This window comes from Marmota monax, unplaced genomic scaffold, assembly GCF_021218885.2.
Source record: "Marmota monax isolate L192 unplaced genomic scaffold, Marmota_monax_Labrador192_F-V1.1 WCK01_AAM20220418_F8-fsc00120, whole genome shotgun sequence".
Lineage (NCBI taxonomy): Eukaryota > Metazoa > Chordata > Mammalia > Rodentia > Sciuridae > Marmota > Marmota monax.
Window position 1 is genome coordinate 5,345,918 of NW_026694424.1, and position 14,506 is coordinate 5,360,423.

A 14,506-nucleotide genomic window follows, 5' to 3' on the forward strand; every position below is an offset into this window, starting at 1 on the left:
CCCTCTGTGGAGAGTCTTTTCCCCTGCAGATGTTTTCTTTCACCAAGCGGAGTTTTCACCTCTTTTAGAATAATAATTCTTTTCTTGGGGGCTGCGTTCTAAAGTCTTTGGGTGATGATTATGGCGATAATAGGATATTAACCCTGGCAAAACTGTAATGAGGGAGGACGGACCATAACACTTTGCAGTTCCTGACAGAGCAGGGGTAAAGGGAACTCATTTACTTTGAACACCCCAGGTCAGCATCTTCTTTAGGTGTACATATAAGGCATTGCATGGCAAGGATGCCATTCTAAGGCAAATTTACACAAATTGCCTACAAAGCCAGATAGTTAAGAGGACATATAAAATTTTCTGTTTCTGAGATTGTTTATGCTGCTTTAAAAACATTTTTATTTTTTTCCTGGTGAGCATCAGAACAATTGTTTAAGAGTTAATGAGGTATTTGGTAGGCATTATGAATTAACACAGTTCTTTCCTCCTCATGGTGATTTGGGGCTGGTCTTCCTAGAGTTTAAGTCTAGTACACCTGCCCTTTCCAAGATAGTAACAAGCAGTTGCATCTGATTATCCAGCACTTGAAATGTGGCTAACCTGAACTTAGATGTGTGTCAGCATAATTTGGGGGGACCAAGTAAGATTAAAAGAATGTAAAATATTTCATGAATAATTTGTATATTGATAACACATTGAAATAATATTTTGGATATATTAGGTTAGATGAAATATATTATTGAAATGAATATCACCTGAGTTTTACTTTTTGAACTATGGCTTTTAGCAAATGTGAACCTACACAATACCATGCATAATATTTTGATTGGACAGCGCTGGCCCAGATAAGATAGGAGAGTTTGCAGATAGAAAATATTTCTACTCAAATTCCTTTTTAAAGCCCTTTAAGGCAGAGTTGCTTGGAATTCATACATGCCACTGCAGGTATTTTTCTGGTGGGGAGACAGTATTGAGGAAATTATCTTTGTCACCTCCAGGTTAAAATTCAAGGTTAAAAATTTCCATTGAAATCTAAGACGAAGAAGAAGCAATTGTAAAGGTACATGGCAAGGAAACAATGAGAAAAATCCAAGTATAATTCCAGGCTTGGGAAGCTGGGCGAATTAAAATTGAAACCTCCTAAATTCTATTTGAATTATTATCTTTTTCTCCAGCTATCTTTTTCTCATTCAAGCAATTTCCAAATGAGCAGATGTGGCTATATGACGCTGGAAATATTCTTCAGCTGAGACCTAACAGAAAACTGATGTGAAGAAATGGCATCTGGGGCCCAAAGCTCTGGATTTCGCCTATCCTCTGTAGTAGAGCCCGCTCAGAGCCCGCTGTCCAGCAAGCTGTTGGTCACCGGAGCCGGGAAGAGCCCAGCCGCGCGAGGGGCGGGAGGACCCGGCCTGGTCCAGGCGGAGCATTGCTCGTCGCCATGGCAACCGCAGGAGCTGCAAACAGCCCGGCAAGCCCGGCGACGCGCGGCCAGAGTGGACTCTGGGGACAGCCGCCGGCCAGGGACAGCGTGGGCAGCGGCTGCGCCGGGGTCTCTGCACTGGGCGGCGGCCACGGTGCGGCGAGTCCCTGCAGAGCGCCGCAGCGCAGCGCCATGGACAAGCTGGTACTGTGCGTGCTGGGTCTGCGTGGTGCTAGCCCGGCCCGGCCCAGCCCGGCCCAGCCCGGCCCGGCCCGCAGCGGCGCATGCGCAGCCGGGAGGCCCAGGGCTTTCGGGCCACCGGGTGGTGACAGTGGCCGTGGGTGGTGGGAGTGGGGACAGGCTTTTGTTCTGGGGTTAAACTTTAGCGTCTGAGGCCTGAGAGCGCTTTCATGAGCTTTTAGGGTGAGACTTGCTGTTTCGTGAGTTTTTCAGGGTTTCTTCTTACGTGATAGTTGTCAGTCACGCCCACCAGGGGGACCAATAAAATGCAAAAGTGATAGGTCCTGGGGTCACCTTTCCCTTTGCGTCTTTACTCTGCCGTTTTCCTTCTTCCTCTTGGTGCTAGCGATGTGGACTCAAGCAACCCATTGTCCCATAGTCGCTTTTGCGTCAAGTTTGTTGGTTGTTACTAGCTCTCATTAGCCCTTAGGTTTGCACAAAAGCAAATGTTTAGTTCCCTTGGAGAGAGGGAGAGGGAGTGTTTGCAAAAAGGTCCCTCTGGGTGGTTTCCTTCTGTCCTCTACACTTGCCTCGGTGCACAGCAGGTGAGATGTAGCTGGCGTGCTGTGCATTCAAATCAGCTCTCTCTTCCTTTGGTCTTGCTTTTTCTTATTTAAAAAAAAAAAAATTTAGTGCCCTCCTTGCCGGAAATGCAGGCAATCGCTCTACCAGTGAGCTCAGTGAGCTACACCCCAGCCCTCCCTCCCTCTCTCTCTTTTTATAAATGAATATTATGAAATGAAAGAAATTCGGTAAATTGCATTTGCTTTCTAGGGAGATTATATTTGTATATTTTAATCTAGCTACTCTATTGTGCTAATCAATAACATGCACCCTGTAATGATTTAATAAATATAAATTTATACCTATTGAATTAAGAACAATGTATATGTGTGTGTGTGTGTGTGTGTGTGTGGCTTATCTACTTAGTGTTTTTCTCCGCTCTGTAAAATTCTTGAAAGATTTTAATTGACGAATAAAAGTTGTATGTTTACCATGTACAACACATAGTTTTGAAATACATGTATGATGTGAAATGGCGAAATCAAGCTAATTATCTTATACATTTCTTCACATACTTATCTTTTTTTGTGTGTGTGTGTTGAAAATACCAAATCTACTCATTGATTTTCAAGAATACAATACATTGTTACTAACTCTAGTCACCCTGCTGGTCAAAAGATCTTTTGAATTTATTACTTGAAACTGAAAATTTGTTTTCTTCAATTCTATTTCCCAAACCCATGGTAACCACCGTTCTGTTCTCTGATTCCATGACTTCAATTTTTTGTTGTATTCGACTTGTGAGATCATGCAGAAATTTCTCTGTAAATATTTAGCATGCTCAGAAGTTGCTGTTTTATTCTTTCAAGGTTCTTGTTATGGGAATCACATGTTAATATTATCAATATTCTTGTTTGTATTCAATTTACTTATCATACATACATGGAGTTTCCAATAGATCCATTGTGTGATACTTAGTTCATGGATTTATCTATTAAGTTTGTAAAACCCTCTCACCTGAATGTTATTGAACAATGTTTAATAACATGTTTATAATTAATAAGCAAAAATGGTTACTAAATGAATACATTTTCTATTTTATGAAAATATAAATGTTTATAAATATGTATAAGAAACAGAATAAAAGAATATATACTAAAATATTGATACTGATTATAATTAGTGGCATTAAAGAGGATTTTACTTTTTCTTTATTTAAAAATTTCTATTATAAATACATGTATATGATGTATTATATGTGTATATATATATATATATATATATATATATATATATATATACATGTATACATAATAGTGAAAAAAATATAAAATATAATGCTTCTAAAATGTTTGTAACAACTTCTCCTGAGACAAAGTGAGCATCCTTTGGTAAATATTTTCTGTTTTCTGTGCCCATAGGTCACATTATTGCAAATACTTCTTTGCAACTCACGCTTTATCCCCCAGCTGAGCAAGCAGTTCCTCTTTTACATAAATTGGAAGTAGGTGGTAAATGAGCATGCCCAGATCAATGTGAGGAACAGCAAATGAAACAAAAATGTACGGCTGGGTCTTTCTTTCCCACAGAGCATCACTTTCTCGATATTTTTCCATGGCAGCTTCTTGCCCCTAATCCAAGGTTGAGAGGGAAAAGATTTCAGCAGCCCTAATCATTTATCATCAGTGCTGCAGATGTGGGTTTCTGTAGTTACAATATTTAGGATAAATAGACACTGAAGCCAAATTTAATGCATATAAATTGTCACATCCCTGAAATGTGACCTTCACAGAACTTTGCATTCCTCAGGGGAAGGCAGGGGTTCCTGTTTTCCCCCAGGCCTGGGTAATGCCATTTCTGAAGCTAATATCAGAATTAGAAAAAAGATGCTGTGAATGTGGCTATTTCGAGGAATTGGTTCCTGCTAGAGGCATAAGAAATGCCAGGAGGAAGTTTTCCTGGTACAGTTTCTCCTTTCGTCATGCTTAGCTCTTCCCTGCCACTGAGCGCAAAGGGTGTTTATTTATACCTCTCTACTGTTTGCACTTGGCTTTGCTTCTTATGGTCTTTAACAAACAGACCAAAAAAAAAAAAAAAAAAAGAGTATGCGCTGTTCACTCGTTACTTGTCTATGGATAAAAGTAGATAGCTTTAACCTACAGGGCTATTTCCCAGACTGTTGAGTCTCCTCCAAGGAAACCTGCGTGAAGACAGTGTGTGGATTATCTGTCCTCTCTTGTCAGGGGCAGGCCCAGCCCACTGCCAGGTTCCCGAGTGCCCAGGAGGATGTCAAATTGGCTGAATGGATGCTTTCCTTTTGTATTTGCCCCTCTGTAGAGAAAATGCATAGAAAGGGAGGCTGGAGTAGGAAAAATGGTATTAAAGATACTTGAGCAGTTTGGTTCAATTCAGCAAACCTTATTAAGTCCCTACTATGCTGAGGGAAAGCTCTGGGGAACAGGACCTTTCCTTCTTTTCTTCCTCCATTTTTCTTTTCCTCCCTTCCATCACCCTCCCTCCCCCTTTCTTCATTCATCTCTTCTTCCCCCCTCCTTTCCCCCACTCCTGCCTTCCTCTTTTTTGCACTTTACTCCTCCTTTTCTTCTTCCTCCTTCCCTCTCTCCCCTGCCCTCCCTCCTTTCCTGCTTTCCTAGGTACCATTTGTACTCAGTGCTCTCTAACAGACCTTGTCTGAGTTCCCTTTGATGGCTCTGAAGTATCACAATTAATTACATCATTACACCATTAATGATGTTTCTCCCCTTTTCTTGTGGGGACCAAGTAAGATGTACGAATGGTGCCCACTGCCCACTGATTTTGGGTAACTTAAAGAAAGCCATCTGGCCCAACCCTAGGCGATACACTGAGAAAGAGCAGCTCCGTGCTTGACAAAGCCCTGGGAGGAACTGTCCAGCTAATGCTGGGAGTCTGCTTATCTGAGAAGGCAGACATGGTACCCACCCCAGCTGCAGTAATAGAGTCATGCTTGGATTCCCATAAGCCACCATTTCTACCCAGGGAGACAGTTAGATGTCAGATGTCTTTTTTTTTTTTTTTTGAAGCAGCCTCCAGGTGGGGTTGGCTGGGCTTGGCTGAGGGCTGCAGGCTGAGCCCATTGCCGCCACCCCAGGGAGTGGTTGCGGATTTCTGTGGATCAACTGGATATTAGAAAAAATTAAAAATCTTATTTTTGGAAAGCTGCAGGCCGTGTGGGTCATTTCTGAGTATTCTTTGGCCTGTTTGGGGTAAAGAATAAAAGGGCTTGTGGTACATTAGTGTCCTTAGGTGTCCTTCTTTCATTAAGAGAAGCAAAGCAAGGCCTGGCTCTGAAAGAAGTGCCATTGCTGATTGTGGCGATGAAGCCCCAAGAGGCTCAACCCAGTGTAAGGATCTGGGCTGGGAATGGGGCATGTCAAGCTGACAGCCTGGTGGGGAAGATGGCTGTGGAGAGGGCACAGAGGGGTCTACTCTACAGCCAGCAAGAGGCTGGGAGGGGAGGAGCCCTCCAGCTAGAAGAGGTGAGGCCTGGCACGGGCCTGGGGAGGAGCCCAGTGGGACGGAGGCCACTGATCATCCTGTAGCAATGGCCAAGGTCCAGACAGGGCTCTCTCAGTGAGAGAGGAGGAGGAGGAGCCGGTCCTCCAGGAAACTCAGAGCTTCAGGTTAATAAAAGACATCAACGTGAGCTGGGGATGTGGTGGCTCAGTGGCAGAGTGCTCCAGCCCCCAACAACACACACACACACACACACACACACACACACGCCCCACAAAGGCCTTAATGTCGTAGCTGACACGGCAGGTAAGCTTTGCTAAGCACAGCAGCCAAGTGCTCACCATGTGTTACGGGCGGAATCGGGGCCTCCTCCAACGCATAGGTTGAAGTCCTGAGTCCTCCGTCCCTCAGAATGCAACTTGGAGGTAGGATCCTTAAGGAGGTGAGTAAAGTCCAATGAGGTCATTTGTGTGGGCCCATGACTGGTGTCTTTGTAAGAAGAGAAGATGAGAACACAGACACATCAGAGGGGCAGCTGTGGTGGGACATGGCAAGAAGGTGGCCGCCTGAAAGTCCAGGAGAGAGGCCTCAGAGAACCAAGCCTGTGGGCACTTGATCTTGGACTCCCAGCTCCAGAACCCTGAGGAAGCCGGTTTTCACTGTTCAAGGTGTCTGCAGTGTTCTGTTACGGCCCAAGCCACCTACATGCTCTGCTGAGCAGCATCCACAGGTGACCTCCACCTCTGGTATAGCTTGTGAGCAGGTGCTGGTGTGATCTCTGTCTCATGGATGAGAAAATTGGGGCTTAGAGAGGGTAGTCTCAAGGTGGCTCAAGGACACACAGCAGATGCATGTCAGGGACCAACTCAGACTCTAGTCATTCAGAGCTAAGGCCCAGGCTGCTATCCACTTTGTCTTTTGGGATAGCTGGTGGTAGAGACCGTGGGGGCTGGTGTGAGGAGGAGGGGGAGTGGAGTGGGTTGGGACAGAGACCTTCAGGAGTCCGGACCTGGGGAATGGATGGACTCCTTGGAGTGACCCGAGAGTCCGTTCCCTGCTTGGTCCTTGTGGTCATTCTTACTGGATGTTGCCTGCATCCTGCCAGCACTGTCCAGCTCAGGGTATGGCAGTATGCCTCCCACACTCTCTGTCCACTGTCTGCTCCTTTACTGTGCCAGAAAATTCTCCATGAGTCTGTATTAATGGAGTCTCGACTTTTAAGACACAATCGTGATCCTGCATGTGAATTTGAATGTGAATTTAAATTCAAACTGCAGACTCCAGGGAAGAGAGACAGAGCACTAAACTTTCATTCTTTTAAAATCAGACATTTGACTTACAAAGAAGCTGGTCATGGGCTGCATTCTGAGGACTTTCCTCATCAGTAGATGTGATTTTTAAAGAAGTCCAAAGCTCGTTGAATCCTGAGGGACCAAGGTGGTACGTGGATGAGTGACTAGAGGTCCAGCAATGTTCCCGGTTGCCATTTGGTCATCATTCCATGTCCAACAAACATTATTGTGAGACAGTGATGCTGGGGATAGAGAGAGAAGAGGGGTACGTACCCGCCGGCAGGGAGTTTAAAATTAAAATTGAAGAGACAGAGAGGCCATTTCATTGACAATGGCCAGCTCTGTGTGGGGAGCAGTCTCTGGGCTGTTTTTAGCATGGAGATCTGGGGAGAAGACTCCTCCCAGGAGGGTCAAAGAGGGCTTCCTGGAGAGGCGAAGCTTGAGGTGAAGCTGGACAATGAAATGGAAGAGAGCAACATGGACGAGAGGAGGGCTGGCCGTGAAGGAAGGAAGGGCTGCAGGGCTTGGAGCAGCTAGGGTTCAGGTCACGGAGGTGTGGCAGGCTGAGCTTGCAGAAGGAGTCTCAAGACCCACCATGAGGGGATCATGCACCAGGTTTGGACTAATCCTTGAAAGCAGAGGGGCCAGGTGTGAACAGCTGCACTTCCCAGAACAAGAGCCATCTAGGAACCATGGGCAAGATGGTTTGGGATAGATGGGACCAGAAAGGGAGACGCAAGTTGATTGCAGAAATCCAGGAAGAAAGTAATGAACAGGAATTGGGAATCACTCACTTTACCAGCTAAAAACTACTGCCGCAGGTTAATTGCAAGGTCAGAGAGGCCAAATCAGTTTTCTTAGGTCACACAGCTAATTAGCAGCAGAGCTAACACTAGAAAAGAAAGATGGGAAGATGGTCATCATTGTCTGAGGGCTTGGCATATGTGAGGCACGCTGCATGCACACACACACACACACACACACACACACAATCTCCTTTCATGTTCATGGCTCCACAAAAAAAGTGTGGTAGTTCTGTTTCACTGATGAACATGCAAAGACTCAAGAGAAGTTGAGTGATTTGCCTAAGGTCAAACAGCTTGTAAGAGCAGTGATGGGACCAGAACTTCCACTCCAGGTGCTGTCCCCATTGGGTATTGATAACTTTTGTGGTAAAAGATGCATTTTTTAGTAGTGTGCAAAGGACTAGAAAATGATAAATGTTGATAAACTTAGGTGAGGCTCAAACTGTTGCTATCCAGAGCTTAAGAACGTGAGGGCTGTATTGACTGCTTGCTCTGAGGTTTGGATATTCCCTCCCCCTCCCCTGCCCTCTCTGGATTAGGCACCAAAAGCCTTTAATTAGGTTGTCCACTCTCCTCAGAGGAAGGTCCTGGAACTGATCTCTTGCTTTGCACTCCTAGGTGGCCTGATGATCCACAGTGTTCTCCTCTCCTTTCTTCCACATGAACAGCAGTTGGGCCAGGGTGATTCTTGACCTAGATCTGATGTTCCTATTTCACAATAAAAGATATTTAAACAGATACGAAGCCGCAATATTAGCAGTATTTCTGGGCTGGGGATGTGGCTTGGTGGTAGAGCCCTGGCCTGGCATGCATGAGACCCTGGATTCCCAGCACTGCAAAAGCATCTTCTTCCAAATCAAAATTGAAGCTCTAGAAAGTTGGAGATTGTCCTGGGTGTCATTGCTGTGAATCCTATCACCCCCAAACATCGCGGCTTAAAATAGCAAGGATTGTCTTCCCATTTCTGTGGGCCACTTGGGTGCCTCAGGCTTGCCGTGGGTCTCCCATGTGGCTATGGGAGGCTGGTGTTGCTGTGGCTGCCTAGCATCTTCTCTCCACAGGGTCTTAGACAGCTCTGTGGGGCGTTTCCACGTGGGCTACTCTGGGCTTCCCCACAGTAAGGGGGCCTTAGGCAGCAGGCTGCTCTCACCCAGGCTGAAAGCTTCACAGAGGGACTATTCCAGAGGGTGAGGTGGCACTACATCACTTTTGTGATTTTGGAGTCACTTGGGAGTCAATTCTTCTGAAATCTATTGGTCACAGCAGCGTCAGTCTCACCTGTACAATGACACTGTACACCCAGTTGTCTCTATGCAGTGTAACTGGTGCCCCAAGTTCTCTCTTGCTTCAAGTTTTACCCTGCTACAGTTATCCCTTTGGGTTGTAAAGTTTCCTTTAAAATATGTTCATCTCAAGGGAAGGTATTGCATTAGTTTCCTAAGGCTGCAGTATGAAAAGGCCACCATCTGGGTGGCTTCAAACAACAGAAACTTGTTCTCACCCATTTCCAGAGGCGGAGAGTCTGAGGTCAAGGTGCCAGCCAGGGCCACTGATACCCAAGGCTCTTTCTGTGCCTTCACCTGGCTTCTGGTAGCCCAAGGCGGCCCAGGGCTATAGCTCTATCTCTCCAGCCCCATGGCCAGTTTCCCCCTGTGTCTTCATCATCTTCCCCATTGTGCATGTCTGTCCAAATTTCCTCTTTCTTTTTTCTTTTTGTTTTTTTAAAGAGAGAGAGAGAGAGAGAGAGAGAGTGTGTGTGTGTGTGTGTGTGTGTGAGAGAGAGAGAGAGAGAGAGAGAGAGAGAATTTTTTAGTGTTTATTTTTTAGTTTTCGGTGGACACAACATCTTTGTTTGTATGTGGTGCTGAGGATCGAACCCTGGCCGCACGCATGCCAGACGAGTGCGCTACCACTTGAGCCACATCCCCAGCCCCAAATTTCCTCTTTCTATAAGGATGTTAGTCATATTGGATTAGAGTCCACCTTAGTGATCTCATCCTAACTTGGTTAAATCTGCAAAGGACCTTTTTCCAAATAAAAACACATCTTGAAGTAATGAGGGGTTAGGGCTTCCATATTCTGTGAAGGGGATACATTTCAACCTACAACAGTTTTATAAGGGCCTGAACTTAGTATCAATAATTTCCCTATTCATGTGAATTCCTTTTCTTTTCTTGAAAATATTCTATAAATTATTTTTTAATTTAAAAATTGTAACCACAATGAGATATCACCTCACAGTTGGCAGGATGGTTGTTTTATGCGTGTGTGGTAGTGGTGGTAGGAGCAGTGATGTGAAAAAAGTTGAAATCCTTGCACACTGGAAATGCAAATGGTACAGCTCCAACCACGTGCAGGGTCCTCCTCAGTTTAAGCATCTGCATGGAGAAGGCTGACCCACGGGGTGACGCCTTGGCAGTAACAATGCTGAAGAATTGGGTAACCCTATTTTCTGTGTCACAGGAGTCTTTCATTATATGTAGTGCTGTGTCAGGGGTTAGCTCTCTTTTCATATCTGAAATGGACAGTGATTGACTGTATAATGGGATTCGATTCTTTTGTCTTTGCTCTTCATGATGTGACTATTTTGCTGAAGTTTCTGATAGTAACAGTTTTAAAGTTCTGCATTTCTTTCATGTAGCCTACTTTTTTTGTCCACCGTAGAGTGATACGAAAACTTCTTGGGAAGGTCAATGCAAATGACCTTCAACCACAGAATTTGTTTTGCGAGGAAACTGTCTCGGGGGCTAGAGGAAGTTCTTGGTTATAACGCTGGAGAAGGGAGACAAGAGTTGGAGGCAGTTAAATAAGTGAAATGAAGTAAGTGAAGAGCATGACTGACAGCAGCTTCACCATCTTGGTGGTGGGTGGTTGAGTGACAGAGGGTTAGAGGAAGGGAAGGGGGAAGCCTGGAGGTGGGGCTGCTACCTGAGAGGTGGGAGAGTCACGGGAAGATCCCCAGGTCTGAGTTGAGCAGAGGACAGCCCAAGGTGAAGGCTCATTGTACTTCTGGGGAGATCTGCTATCTTCGCAGGCTATTTTGTCATTTTGTGAAATTTGTGAAATAAGCTGTGTTGTACACCTGGTGCCCCTAGAGAAAGAAGTCAGAGATGGAGGAGGTCTTGAGCCCTTAGCTCCGTGGGGGCTTCTGAAGTCTTAAGAAGGTCGTGAAATGAGTGTTTGGGCCAGATTAATCCAGCTCATAAGATCTAAGATACCTTATGGTATAGATTGTTGGGTGGAGCATGATTGCAAATTAGCCAAGCAAAGCCTGGAAGCACTCAGGAAGCAGATCGCTTTTTATAGTCATGCTCTTAAGCTTTTTAAAAAAGATGGACTCTAGGATTCACTTTATTTACGTTCTTATGCTATTAGGGGAAACACCTATGTCTATATCCAGCCCCGTGCTGAGCATACTGAACAAACAATGTTGATTACCCAACAGTCTCATCATGACTTGAAATGCTACACAGTCTGTATTTGGTCACATTTATAATTGATAGTACCCTGGGTGTGATACTTGATTTTCTTTAGCTGAGAAAATTATGGGTATATAATCTTCCCAGGCTTGTGTAGACCTAGAAATTTTTAAAAATGAGAAATCCCTCTTCAGTCATTTATCTTTAAAATATGTTCCACCTGCTTAAAGAGAAAATTTAGAGAATAATACAACTGCAGTATTTAACTTCTCTCAGAATGTGTGGAAGCATCTGCATCATGATTACATTTGTTCATTAACTTCATAATGACTTTGGAATCTAATTTTATCTGTGTTGGAATTCTGCACCCTCCATTTAAAGCAAAGCAGGTTCACTAGGCCTCGTTTGGAAGTGAGTGGGCTTGACTCTGTGTAGGTGACTCCCTGTTTGGAAGTGAGTGGGCTCTGACCCTGTGTTGGTGACTCCCCGTTGTCCTGCCATTGGCTTGTCTCTAATAGCGGCAGAAAGTGCTCTTAGGGTGTTAATGAATAACAGAAATAGATTTACACTGCTCAAAAAAGAGCTTCGGTGTTTCTGGGACTAATTAAGCATCTGAAGAAGTAACTGGGTCACTGCCTAGCAGTCTCTGTAGTTGATTGGTTTAAGAGGGGAGAGGCTGATTAAGTTGTACCTTGGGATTTTTAATTATGTCTTGGTAACTGTATGCAAATATACGCCCAGGGAACCAATATTTTAAATCTTATTATAAAGATTTAAAAGTGGCTAATCATGTATTTTTGCCTTCATGACCTCCTTTTAGTTTTGGGAAATAATAACGTTAGACAAGGGTGGAATACCAATGGCTCGGCAGTTCTTCATTTAAAGACATTCTGTAAGTACAGCTCCATTTTAAGGGAATCCTCTTGATATGAAAATGGACTCTTGCAGTGGGGTTTCTTAAAAATATCCTCTTAAAGTCAGGTTTTTAGGCCACTGGCACCAAAGTGAAGTAAAACAGGGCTCAGCACGTCAATCATAAATTAGTTGACTCTAAGGAAGTCAGGCTAAAATTTTTATCCAATTTGGTCAAAGTCTAAGAGCAAAAATTAGGTGCCGACTGACCTTTTAAAAAAGTGATATAAAACTTCCGAAAAGAGAGCTAGATCATGGTCTTCCTGCCTGCCTCCCTTTATGCCTGTCCTCTGAATGTCTTAAATGTATCATATGTGACTTTGTGGGCTACCTGGGGTTAAAGTGGATGCTTTGGTTAGGTCTGAGGAGGAGGTACCTGACGTGCTTGTGGTGAGGTCACAGGGGCAATCTGCCGATTTAGGCTGAACCCTGGGGTTTTCTGACGCACAGACACGGCATTTGCAGTGGCATGGATACCCTTGCTTTGAAACACTCTAACCTCTATTTAACAATACCTGTTAAGTGGAAGCGGGGAGGTAGTGTGAGCTGAATGGACAAATGGGGTCTGGGTCTGGTCCTCTAGGTGTGAAGCTGCTTTGCTCTCTGGGCTTGGGTCTTCCTCTACATGAGGCACTTGCTTTGTTTATATGGAGATCACTTTTTCAAAGGCCTGCTCCTTCCTGCTTTGTGTACTGGAATACACTGCAGTGACAATAAAAGATTTTACTTAGTGCTTGTTAACAGATGACATTCAAACTCCCTTACCTAATTGCATCTTTTTTTAAAAAACATTTATTTATTATTTTTTAGGTGTAGATGGACACAACACAATGCCTTTATTTTTATGTGGTGCTGAGGATTGAACCCGGGTCCTGGCCGTGCTAGGCGAGCGCTCTACCGCTGAGCCACAATCCCAGCCCTAATTGAATCTTGATTATGTTTTTAACAGGTAAAGACATATTTACCAGTTTTGCACATGGAGATCTTTGCCCTCTGTGCTGAGGTTTCGGGCCTGCTGAGTTTTCGAGATCCCTGTGCGACCCTTCTCGAGGTGTCCACCTGGGCCATGTGGACAGCTCCCACCTCCTTTCTCTCTCCTACCCTGGCTGCCTTCCTGTCCTCCCACCAGTGTCTTCTCTAGCCTCCTTCCTCACCTTCCTCATCTTCCTGATCCTGCCTCCCCCCCCCCCCCCCCCGCCGCCCTACCCCCTTCCCTCTGGATCTACCTGAGAAGCACAGGTCTCCACAGAGGGGACCAGCCAGGCTGTCCCTGGCTCCCTCTGCCTGTGCAGAGCGGCCAGCTGGGGGCCTGGCTGGGTTGGGTTTTTTGCTGCAGACTTGACTTAATCGGTTTACTTTCAGCTCTGGTCTTGAAGAAGATCAACTTTCAAAACTGCAGACTAGTATTTAAGGTCTGCTATGCTTTCTGCTTGGGCATTTCCTCTTTTCCTTTTTTTTTTTTTTAAACAATGTGTTTTGCTTTTACTTAGTTAAGAAAAAAAAAAAATTCATAGCCTTGGTGCCAGTGAGGTTGAGTCATGCTCTGGGGAGGCTAAGTCAAGACTTGGAAGGTGTGGAGGTGGAAAGAGCCCCTCCACACCTATTGTGCTCTGAGAGGGGAAGAAGCCAGCAGGAAGTATTAAAAAAATAAATTAACTGCCTCCTATTTCAGAGATTTTATGTGCATGCTTTTGGATCCTTGCAGTCAATTTACTTGGGGTTATATATTTTAATATTTGTTTATTGTTCAGTTTATACTTTCCCTTTAAAAAACCAATTCCCTTTAATAGTAAAATTTCGGAGGCATTAAAGATTAAAGCTTTTTTTTGTTGTTGTTTTTAAAGCAGTTATGTCTGGGTCCCTTGTGGTACACAGTACCTCCCCTCCCTTCCTTCTGTCCCTCTTTATTTTATTAGAAGAGAGCACCGAATCTGAAGCTGGACTTTCTGGGTCTGAGTCCTGGCTCTACCACTCATTAGCTGTGTGACCTTGAGAAGTTAACCTTTACCACTCTGGGATTCAATGTCTTCATTTATAAAAATGGGGATAGTGATAGTACCTCCTTCATGGGCATCTTGTGAGGATTAAGTGAGTCGATATTTGTAGAACACTTAGAATGGAGCCCGACAGAGAGGGATGCCAGGAATTAAAAGTAAAAATAAAAAAGACAGAAGTCAACCTAGGAAATATGGCTAGGCAAAAAGAGCACTGCGATACCCGTCAGTCTGTCTTTGGTCTCAGAAATAATAATCACCAATGATCTTTGTCTCCACAAATATGCACAGGCAATTAATTTATTTGATTTAAAAAACTTTTGGACAAAAATTGGATCATGCTCTTTTGGGGCTTGGGTAGTTTTCATTTTACAGCACGTCATAAACGGGTCTCCATTTCCTCCAAATGCTTCTTGAACGCAGTTCT

At 44.4% G+C, this 14,506-nt stretch overlaps 1 protein-coding gene across 1 annotated transcript in view; it reads left to right on the forward strand.

Moving 5' to 3' along the window:
• Positions 1-1,476: 1,476 nt before the first annotated feature.
• Positions 1,477-14,506, forward strand: part of Dnah5 (dynein axonemal heavy chain 5) — a 283,494-nt gene continuing 270,464 nt past the window's right edge. Inside the window, exon 1 of the mRNA XM_046468300.2 lies at positions 1,477-1,621. Within this exon, the coding sequence (XP_046324256.1) occupies positions 1,610-1,621 (12 nt within the window). The 5' untranslated portion in view covers positions 1,477-1,609. The remainder of the gene's footprint in view (positions 1,622-14,506) is intronic.